This window comes from Melanotaenia boesemani, chromosome 15 (assembly GCF_017639745.1).
Source record: "Melanotaenia boesemani isolate fMelBoe1 chromosome 15, fMelBoe1.pri, whole genome shotgun sequence".
NCBI classification, from domain to species: domain Eukaryota; kingdom Metazoa; phylum Chordata; class Actinopteri; order Atheriniformes; family Melanotaeniidae; genus Melanotaenia; species Melanotaenia boesemani.
This window is the reverse complement of record NC_055696.1, coordinates 16,488,180-16,499,805: the sequence shown is the minus strand read 5'-3', so window position 1 is coordinate 16,499,805 and position 11,626 is coordinate 16,488,180. Positions and strand designations below refer to the sequence as shown.

Genomic DNA, 11,626 nt, shown 5'->3' with positions numbered 1-11,626 from the left:
ATGCTTCACCGAGGACTTAACACAATCTACTAATACCAAATTTAAACAATGTGCATTACAATGAACATAAAAAGCTAGAGGTGCCTCAGCCTTAATACGAGCTTTTTACAGTTAGAATGACTTTTTCTGTGAGCTCAGCGGCATCTAAACGCTCTGCTGCTTCAAAATTTAGGAAACTTTCCTGCACTACCCCGTCATAATAATCTGATAACAAAAGACAACTGTTCCTTTTTGCTAAGATTTTTTGTCTCATCAACCATAATACTGAAGGCTTCACTTTGTTTTACTTCACTTATTATTTCGGTTCGGACCATATCAGCTAAGCAATCAAGCATTTCGTTTTGTGTACGATGGCCCAGGTATGTTGCATTTCTGGTACTAGTCATCTTTTTTTTTTATTTTGGGATCATGCTTTGCTAGGTGTTCCATGATAGCAAGAAAATTTCCTTTATTGTGCCCTTCAGTTTCATTGTTTCCCCTCTGTGCTATGTTCTGTGTGGCTATGAGAAGCAATGAGTCTGCAACACTTTTTATACATTCTCGGTTTTCTTTCACCAGCTTCTCATACCCTGTATTCATTGAGGCTGGGAGAGAGCACTCACTTTCAAGTGTCTTCTTGTACTCTGCCCATGCAAACATTGCATTACAATGGGACTTAGATTTTGCATGGGTTGCAAATCCCCCATCAGTAAACATAGCTTTTTTCCAGTTATTAAACCCCTCTGATGTGAATACAGTATCACCTGAGCTGGGGAGACTAAAATCCCGACAGGCATAGAAGTAGGTAGAGTTCGTAGCTTGTGAGTACTCCAACCACTTATGAGTGGAGAACCACTTATAGTTGAAGCCCCGTCTCCTGTCGTTATACAAGGTCAGAGGGTAAACCTTTAAATAGGGCTGTTTTGGTCCATCTGCTCGTGACCGGGATATGTCTAGAATAACATAGAAAAGCAGTCATTATTATAAAAATATGATGACAAGGCGTTCTTCTAGAATTGATCTTCTAAATATCAATTCTACCATCCAGGAAAACATCATCCTCACCTGCTGGTCCATGAGCAGCTCCACTACCTGGAGCCCTGGGCTGGTCAGGATCCAGCTGTTCTGGACCCTCTACTGTAAAAGATACATGTCATCAAATTACTTTGATTGATCATCATATGCAAATAAACAGAGCCTGCTGTTACTATAAGATGATTTAGTCTGAGTGTTTCTACAGCCCACAGATTACAACATCAGGATATCATTTTTACCCTGTTACTATTCATCCCCAGGGGAGAAATTCCTTTCAACACGGCACTACACTCAACATTATGCTATAGCTAAAGCTAGAGTAATAAAATAAATAACAGTTATGGAAGAAGCACAAGGACTGTGTGGCCTCAAAGAAAAGGTCTAGGATTTGATCAACTCTGTGATATTGTTCTGAGAAACAAATCTAGTCAGGAAGTCAGGAAGTCAGGAAAACATTTGCGGTTGCCTTGACTTGAGTTACCTTCAGCTGTAGCCACAATGTCATTCTCTGTCTCTGATTCTGTTTCTTTCTCTGGCTGCCTAGCATTTGCCTTGTCCTGCTCTTCTGTAACCATCTGTCTCTTTGAGAAGAAGGAGGCAATATCTTTTGAAGACTTTCTCTTCATTGTCTGCAAAATGGCATAACTTTAGCACACAGTGACTAATTAAATCATGACACCATTATAGCAACTTCTGTGTAATGTTAGCTGCCTGGGCAATGGTATTTAGCCAGCTAACATTAGCTAGCATTAAAGACAAGTTCACAAGGTTGTTTGAAATTTTCTCCATCTAACGTAGATAGATTAATAATGTTATTAACTAGCTAACCTGTGCAAACATAAACTTATGAATAGCATGATTTGACGTTAGCTTGGTAGCATTAGCCCATGTAACAGGAACCATTCATTCCAGGTCATTAACATCCACATATTAGCACTAGCCATCATCCCTATAATTATTTAAACCCCACCAACAATTGGCAGAAAACCATTAAACTGAAGTGATCGTGGTTTCATCATATACTTACTGACGAGCCTTTTGTAGAGTCGGTTATGTCCATTCAGTGGAATGTGGAAATGTGCAGCGGCAACATCGCTTTGTTTATCCCGCTTTGGTGTCCTCACTCTAAGGACCTTACAGTAGGACCCTACATGTGAGGTGCCCTCTGTGCTCCTGATTAAAATACATATTATTTATCTTTTTTATTCAGTTTTGAAATATTTTTCAAAACTCAACATTCAAATATAAACAAAGCATGCTGTACCATGGTAATAGTAAAAAAAATATATATATATTTTCAGGGGTGGCCAGTGGGGTGGCCAGGGTTTTGTTCAAGGTGGCACTGGCCACCACTTGGGGGCGTCCTTGTTCTTAATTGTTCAATAACCACTGACAATCAATTGAGTGCTTATTGGGATTAAAGTAAGTTAAAAACATAATGGGTGGACAAAATTACTGACAAAAGTAAAGGTAAAACCGGGAGTAAATTTGGTTGGCTTCTTTTTTTTTTTTTCCTGTGTAACATAATAGATATTTATATTATAATTTTCTGGTTTAAAAGGTGTCCCTATATAAAGTAGTAAAGCCTAATTTGTTGTACATCAATACATCCAGATTTTTATTATAATGTAGATTAAAAAAAATGGCACAAAATGTAGATTTTACTCAGTATTTTGATAGCCATTGTCATTTTAAAACATCAAACAACAAAAACACGATCACAGACTGAGACCTGCGTTTGTAACTATAAGAAACTAATGATGGAATTAAGCTTTGTTCAAATCCTGCATATTTACATTATAAATGTATGTTAATATACACCGTGCTTTTTTAAAAAAAATAAACTCAAAATCAAACGTAGAAACAAACGTTCCCGATCCTCTGCTAAGGCTGCAGGTCAGTGGAGAAATAGGATTTACATGTTTTGGTTTCTGTAAGGATTTTGTTCTAATTTTCACAATCAATACCTAAAATGTTGCACATCATGTTTGAACATGTTTCAGGGCACTGTGCAGTATACACCAAAACATGGACAAGATGATGGCGAAACTGGACTTGACTGAAGCCCTGGAGAACTGGAGCTTTTTTGTTGTTGTTGCTCATGTGGAGTATATATGGGAACATATTGCATGTTCACTGGCGAGTTATTAGTCTGAAGTTCCCTTAGATAAAATATGTCCACAACCACACAGAAACAACTTATTTTAGAATTATTCACCACTGTAATGAGGTGTAGATTTATTTATTGACCTTCTTCTTCTTTTTACAGAAAGTTTCTATAACTGTCAGCATGATGAAGATCGCGAGGAGACCAGAATACCTGTACACCCTGAGGTGGTTGGATATGTACACACCAAAAACACTATTTTAAGCAGCTCAGTACCACTATCCTTGGTAGATCCTTGTGATGGAGAGAAAACTGTTACTTGATAAAATGTTTTCTGTATGTTGTGCAATAAGCAGTATGTATCTAAGTGTGTGTGTGTGTATAAATATATAGCTTACAGATAGTACAGAATCAATACAGTACAGAATGCAAGTATGACAGCTACGTCCCACAATGCACCACGTTGGATGACGTGCTTTCCCAAGTTCTCTTAATTGTTTGATCATCACCCTCTTGTCCTTTTTGTCTTTTGTTGACAGCAGTGAAATTAATGTTCATGTTGTAGTTTTTTTGTTAAAAAAACAAAAAACAATTGAGTCCCTCCAAGATCTTTGTTTATGCAACATCCCATATTAAGGCTTAATGTTAATGATGATGCTTCTGGACAAACTGAGGGAGATGCAGGTGGACCCCTGCTTGGTGTCCTGAATTGGTAACTACCTCACAGAGAGACCGCAGTACGTCAGGCTAAAGGATATCACATCTGACACTGTTATTAGCAGCACAGGAGCACCCCAGGGGACGGTGCTGGCCCCCCTCCTCTTCACACTCAACACCTCAGACTTCTGTTACAACTCAGAGCTGTGTCACATCCAGAAGTTTGCAGATGACACAGCCATCGTGGGGTGTATCAGGGATGATGGAGAGGATGAGTACAGGAATCTGGTCAGTGACTTTGTCCCCTGGAGTCAGATTAACCATCTCCAGCTTAACACCTCAAAGACTAAGGAGCTTGTTATTTACTTCAGGAAGTCCAGCCCACAACCACATCCAGTGACCATCAGGAACGATAAGGTAGAGATTGTAGACAACTACAGGTACCTCGGGTTGTGGCTGGATAACAAGCTGGACTGGACATGCTGTACAAATCACCTGTACAAGAAGGGCCAAAGCCGTCTGTACTTCCTGCGAAGACTGAGATCTTTTAACATCTGCAGGAAACTCCTGTGGATGTTCTATCAGTCTGTGGTAGCTAGTACGCTTTTTTATGCTGTTGTCTGCTGGAGGGGTAACATGACAAAAAGGTGTGCTAACAGGCTGGAAAAACTCATCAGGCGGGCGGGCTCTGTGGTTGGCATGAAGCTGGACTCCCTGGTGACAGTGGCAGAGAGGAGAACACTAAAAAAACTACTGGCTATTGTGAATGATGCCAGTCACCCTCTGCACACTGTCATCAGTGCACAGAGAAGCCTGACCAGTAACAGGCTGCTCCTCCCCAAGAGTAGGACCAACAGTCTCAGAGACTCCTTTGTCCCCCGAGCCATCAAACTGTACAACTCTGCATTAGGCAGGAGGGGGAGAAGGAGGGGGGAGAGGGAGGTGTGCAGTCCGCCTGATACAACACATGCACAATAACCCATACAAACAGTTGCAATAACTTATACGTGCAAGTATAAGTGAACAAGGAATCTGTACCACCTCTACTGTGTGCAATGCTTGTTTATATTGTTTTATTAACTTATCTTATTGTTATTATTGTTATATTTATTGCATTCTATTTGCCTCTATTTTGCTTTGTACCTGTGTATATTGTGTCTTGTGCTTGTCCTGCTTTACTGTTGGTGTTGTATTGTTACTGGTACCCAAATTTCCCTGAGGGCTCTCTGAAGGGATTAATAAAGTATTTCTATTCTATTCTATTCTATTCTATTCTATTCTATTCTATTCTATTCTAATGCTTACTTATTGCAAGTTGTACAGCCCTCATAATTTCCTTATGTTTTCTCTACATGTGGATTGCCTTTGCTGATATCTGTGTTCGTCAGAATGTCAACTACAGCTCAACAGTTGCAGCAGCTGCACAGAACCTTATTACAGTGCTCACTTAGAACCTTTCTCAGGGACAGCACCAGCCAGCACAAGGAGGAAGGCAGGAATAGGGACCTTCCTCTGTAGATCAGGAGATGACAAGGTTTTAGATAATATAGATTTTTTTAAGCTGTTTTAACCTCATTTTGACAAGTTTGTGTTATAACTTGCTATGCTACCACTTTTACTTATTTGTCCTGACTACATCCAGATCTTTCCCAGGGATTTTTGGAAAGAAAAGTTATCTTGTGTTACGGCCCCTGCTTGTCATAGACAGCTGTGGTCGTTTATATCTTGATTAGGGGCGGCAGAGCGCTGCCCGGAGTGGCTAAAGCCAGCTCCTTTGTCCCCGCCCCTGTGTGACTGGCACTCCTCTGGACCAGCCAGGCTGCAGCCTACGGGGAAGCTCAGGCTGAAAGTGCTGCAGCCGAGGCAGGTCTGGAGGGGGAGAGCCGGGATGGCTCAGGCCGCTTTCCCTCTCACGCTGTGCACTGGGTGTGTGTTGTGGTAATCACCTTTGTGTGTTTTGGTGTTTAAGTTCAGTTGTGATTAGTTCTGTGTTGGGCTAGGTTAGAGTGTTTTGTTTGTGACGACGGTCACATTAGTTTATGGGCCTGCTGCTTTTGTTTGGTTATAGTTTCCTCACCAAGTTGCGTTCGTGTCTTTGTGTGCACTCGGTGAGTGTTTGGTATAGGTTTTGGTTTGTTTCTTTCTGCAGGTCCACTAACCCCAGCTCATCTTTATTTGTTTTACAGGTTGTCCATCACTTTTCACGGGAATTGTAAATAAATGTGCTTTCATTTTAATTTACCACCTGTCCACGCCGTGTTCTTTGTTACTCCCTTCCATACCCCTGAGTCGGGTCGTAACACTTGGAAAACGAAAGATGCATAATCCAAAGATCCATGGGCCACTATCCTCAAAGACATGGTAGCCTTTCAGTTTCTATGTCTATCTGTTGAATTGTAATGCAGAAACAACACCCTCCTCCTTTGAGGAATTTGAGCTTGCCCAGGCAGGACTGGGCAAAAGACATCTCACAATGTCCATGGACATGAGTCATAAAAAGGTATATAAGTATATAGATATTTAGATCTAAGATATGTCTCTGCAGATCATTTAATATGCAGACAGCACGATATGGTTATGTTTTTGCAGTTCTTTGGACTTCAAAGTGAGTATCCTAAGATGTATGGTCTAACTGGAGGATGGCTGCTCTACAAAGCCACAGGTAGGGGTAACAAAAACACAAGAAACGATAGTTATTAAATTAGCATCTATGTGCAAATAACTTGAAATTATCTACAAACCTTTATTTTCAGGTGGACAGGGTAAAAGGAAACTCACACTGGTGCCCCCTGATTCTGAAGGATACACTGGGACACTTGTACTTAGTGTGACTGGGGCTGGGAAAAACTTACTGTATATAGTTCCTTTACAACAAGAATTTGACCTTACGCCATTACCTCCTGATGCAGTGGAATTCAAAAACATGCCCAAAGCACAATGCAAAGTGAATTTGCCTTTGCAAATTTTGGCTCTTCATGTGCAGGACTGCACAGAGTCAGAGTCTTCAGGTGAGGATACTGAGGTAGATAGAAATACCTTAAAACAATATATGCATTTATAGGATGTTATTGCACTACATTTTTAATCTTAATCATTATCCATTGCAATATGTCTAATGTTGTTTGTTTTAGGCATGTCAAAGCAAGGTCCAAATAGTTTCTGTGACACATCCTCCAGAGAAAACCGACACAGAGGAATCGGATGAAGGTAAATATCTTAATGGTAATGGGTATAGTACATTAATGTTACTATATTTGAACTCTTATTAATATTTGAAGTTTTATGTCAATTTTAGAAGCTTCCATGTCCCATCTGTAACTTGAACTTGCACCACACTTCCTCGAAATCCCTGCAAGCACATGTGGGGAAAGGTAATTGATATAAGTATGGCTATTCAAATTACATTACAGAATATAAAATACTGTACTTTTTAAAGGAAATATTTCTACACTGAATCCACCTATTGTACATTCATTAGAAGCAAAGATGATCTCACAATGGATGAGATTAAGGGGAACAAAGAAGAAGAGGAGCATATTAAAAGCTCAAATACATCAACGCTGAAAACGACCCACGCTCTGAACTGAACAAAAGTAGTTTATTCTGTTTTATGCTTTTTCATCAGTATTGATGATGTATTGAATACCATTTGGGAAAGAGTTGATGTGGAAACAGTTCAAAATCCATATTTCAAGAACAAACATTCTGGAGCGAGACCTTCTGCAGTGGCAGCGTCAAAAGACAAATACACCAACTGCTACACTGAAGGTGTCCTTCTTTGGGTAAGCAGGAGTAGACACTGGTGCACTTCGAGAAGAATTTCTCACAGGTGAATCCAAAGAAGATAAGTTTATGTTATATATGTCATATTTATGGTTAAGGAATGACTAATTCCAAATTCATGACAATTTTATACTTCTATGTTATATGTCTTATCTACCGAGTGAGCCCTGTTACAGTTGTGGTGTCATAATATTAAATTTGACTTGTTTTTTTTATTATTAATAAGATATCAATCAGTCCCTTATGTTGAGCATGGTTAGTCCTCTTGACAACCTCTGCTAAACTTCTCAAAACTGTCTGATTTTAGCAAAGTATGGTCTAACAGTTCGAAGAAATTTCATAAATGTTCAAATAAATTTGTGGTGCTACCTATTATTGAGCCACAGCAACACAATAAAAATGTAATTGGTATAGACAAAACAGACAAAACAGTTAATTCCTAACATACTTCTGTCTATAGAAATGGTGGCTAGAATTGAGACTTGTTTCTTTGAGGGACCACCACACCAGAAAAGTTCACGCTACTGACTGACTGACTTCGACAGTGGACTCTTCAGGTATTTCTACATAAATGCAAACCGTTGTTTCATGTAAAATTTGACAATAAAAGCAATACACTCATGCTCCGTTTTTATGAATAGGACTGTTGGAGAGATTTTAGCAGTTAGTTTGGCACAAGGAGGTCCTGCCCCTGCATCTTTCAGCCCATGGGTTTACAGTTACTTCTGTAACGGGCAGATCAACCCAATGCTTTTCGACAAGAATACAGTGACAGATTCACAGCTACACTTATATAAGTTGTAAATTAAGTGAGTGAAGTACACAAAGAATTTACAAAACAAAACAAAATGCTGTTTGGAATGAGATGGCTGTTTTCACCAAAATTCCCAAGCTTTCATTTTCCATGTTTCAACAAATAAACATATTACAACAACCTTCTCTGTGTTGAAAAGTCTAAAGTATATTGAATCCATCTAGGAAAGTTGATTTATTACGAAGTTCAATACATCCAAATAAATGTCTCTGCTCTGTGACTGAGATGGTCTTGTAACATCAATAGTGTCCCTTAGTCTTGCCATGTCCTGCTCAGAGAGAGGACATTCAACAGATGGAAGAATTATTCCAGGACTGGTCTCATCCAGTTCCCCAGTAGAGCTGACATCAAGATCTGCATCCTCCATCTCCTGTGATGAAAAAAGTCAATGTCACGGTTTCTGGGTTTTGGTGGGTGTTTTGATTGTTTAGGATTTTGGTTTTTGTCATGATTAGTTTGGTCATGTTCTTGGTTTGTAGTTATGTTCATGCTTTAGTTTTCAGTTTTGTCATGCTTGGTTTTCCCTCTTGTGTTCCTGTGGTTTTCTGTTCCTGCCTCGTTAGTTCACCTGGTCTGATTAGTCATCCACTTCACCTGTGTCTTGTTACTCCCTCTGTGTATAAGTACTCCCGGTTTTCAGTCATTCATTGTCAGATCCTCATTTTGTCATGTTTGGTTTTTGTTCTCTGGAGTTTATCCCCGTCGTCTGTGGTTCCCTGTCGTGAGTTCCTGGGTAATAAACCTTTTTACCTGCACCAGTTCTGCCTCCTGCCTGCATTTGGGTCCTCACCTCCGCCGCCATTCGTGACAGTAGGATCTGACCACAACTGGACCCAGCAGGTTTGATGGCTTGGTATCAGTTTTACGGTTCTGAGGTTGCTGACTGGTTCCCAACGGTGGAGGAGCCAGACCTGTGGTTTCCTGATCCTCCTCCCACAAGGTCCAGGAGGAGGAGGACGTCCAGGCACCAGGGGCGGCAGCCCATCGAGTACATGTCGTCAAATGAACTGGTGGGAATGCTCCTTGGACTGGACACGGAGCCTGAGCCGCTGGAATATCCAGAGTGGTCGCCGTTCTGGGGAACCAGACTGGCGATTAGCCCAAAACCACTGGGGCAGGCCAGGTCTCGGAGGTCGACACCAGCTCCTCGGTCCACGTCTCGAGTGACGCCATCAGCTCCACGGTCACGGGTGTCGTCACGGGCTCCCAGGCCCACGCCTCCAGTTTCACCTCCAGCTCCAGTGGCTCAGCCTGCGGAGAACCTGTCTGCGCAGCCTGCGGAGGTCCTGCCTGCTCCCAGGTCTGCTCCAGTGCCCCAGCTCTCCACGCCTGCTCCCAGGTCTGCTCCAGCTCTTCAGCGTCCCACACCTGCCCCGAGGTCCTGCCCTACGCCGCAGCATCCGACGCCAGCCCCGAGGTCCTGCCCTGCGCCGCGGCGTCCGACGCCAGCTCCGAGGTCCTGCCCTGCTCTGCAGCGTCCCACGCCAGCTCCGAGGTCCTGCCCAGCTCTTCGGCGTCCCACGCCGGTGCCCAGGTCCTGCCCAGCTCTTCGGCGTCCCACGCCGGTGCCCAGGTCCTGCCCGTCTCTTCGGGTCCCAGTTCCTGAGGGGGTCAACGATTGTGACGCTCCTCTTCTGGTCCCTGTCCCTGAGGGGGTCTCCAGTGGTGACGCCTCTCTTCTGGTCCCTGTCCCTGAGGGGGTCAACGATTGTGACGCTCCTCTTCTGGTCCCTGTCCCTGAGGGGGTCTCCAGTGGTGACGCCTCTCTTCTGGTCCCTGTCCCTGAGGGGGTCAACGATTGTGACGCTCCTCTTCTGGTCCCTGTCCCTGAGGGGGTCTCCAGTGGTGACGCCTCTCTTCTGGTCCCTGTCCCTGAGGGGGTCTCCAGTGGTGACGCCTCTCTTCTGGTCCCTGTCCCTGAGGGGGTCTCCAGTGGTGACGCCTCTCTTCTGGTCCCTGTCCCTGAGGGGGTCTCCAGTGGTGACGCCTCTCTTCTGATTCCTGTCCCTGAGGGGGTCTCCAGTGGTGACGCCTCTCTTCTGATTCCTGTTCCTGAGGGGGTCTTCAGTGGTGATGCTTCTCTTCTGATTCCTGTTTCCGAGGGGGTCTCGGGTCGAGACGCCCCTTACCCACTACTGGTGCCCGACCCAGAGCTCCAGTCTGCCCGTCCGCCGCCAGAGATCCAGTCTGCCCGTCCGCCGCCAGAGATCCAGTCTGCCCGTCCGCCGCCAGAGATCCAGTCTGCCCGTCCGCCGCCAGAGATCCAGTCTGCCCGTCCGCCGCCAGAGATCCAGTCTGCCCGTCCTCCAGAGCGCCAGTCCAAGCCTGCCCGTCCTCCAGAGCGCCAGTCCAAGCCTGCCCGTCTGCCTGGAAACCTGTCTGTGCGTCCTCCGGGTCGTCCTCTGGAGGTTCTGCCCCGGTTCGTCCGGCCGCCTGAACTGATCCTGCTGTCTGCACGGCCTCCGGGTCGTCCTCCGGAGGTTCTGCCCCGGTCCGTCCGGCCCCCCGGCCGGCCTCCTGACCTAATCCTGCCGTCTGTTCTGCCTCCAGGTGGCTCCCCCTGAACTTTGTCCTGGGGCCTGTCTTGTTTTGGTCGGTTTGGTTTGGTTGAATACCATCACACGGCTCCAGAAGGCCTTCGTCTTCAAGGTTATGAAGGATCTCATAGTGCACACTTGAAACAGCCATCCACACATCTCGCCACAAGAGCTCTATTCTGTTCAATGACATCAAAGAATGAATAACTTCTATTAATTTTATCTCAAAATTCACTAACTTGAAAAATAAATGATAAGGGTGCTTTATATTAAATTTACCTTTGATTGTGAACACTCTTGCCTGACAAGAAACTTCCTCTTCCACGGCCCCTAATGGTGAACATGCATCTTGCTATCCCAACATTTTCCACCCCCTGATCACCTCGCACTGTGAAAACAAAAATACCCATTAACAGTTCAAGTTTAGTAAATTTGGCTACACGTTTCTAAACCTCAAACACTTAAAAACACCAGTGAAATACCACCAAACTCTGTTTAAAGCATACTTTTATGAGATAGATAGCTAGATAAATAAATTATTAATCCTGAAGGAAATTTGGGATGGTTTTTTAAGGTACATTTTGTAAATGTTTGAACCATTTAAACACGACTATGAGAGTTAATCAACAACTGAATATGTATATTTCACACCTCTGATTTTAAAATAATTACAATTTAAATCATGTGAAGAATCATAAAACAACAGATTTGAAA

At 43.3% G+C, this 11,626-nt stretch overlaps 1 protein-coding gene across 1 annotated transcript; it reads right to left on the bottom strand.

Moving 5' to 3' along the window:
• Positions 1 to 378: 378 nt before the first annotated feature.
• On the bottom strand, positions 379 to 1,268 carry LOC121654625. Its single transcript, XM_042008841.1, has 3 exons — positions 1,262 to 1,268; positions 1,045 to 1,116; positions 379 to 932 (listed from the first exon to the last, which is right to left on the bottom strand). The coding sequence occupies exons 1-3, from the start codon at positions 1,266 to 1,268 to the stop codon at positions 379 to 381; spliced, it is 633 nt and encodes a 210-aa protein (XP_041864775.1).
• Positions 1,269 to 11,626: the final 10,358 nt, after the last annotated feature.

Coding starts and splice junctions, on each gene's coding strand:
- LOC121654625 (XM_042008841.1), bottom strand. Junction 933..1,044: donor AGCTGCTCATGGACCAGCAG/GTGAGGATGATG, acceptor ATGTTATTCTAG/ACATATCCCGGTCACGAGCA.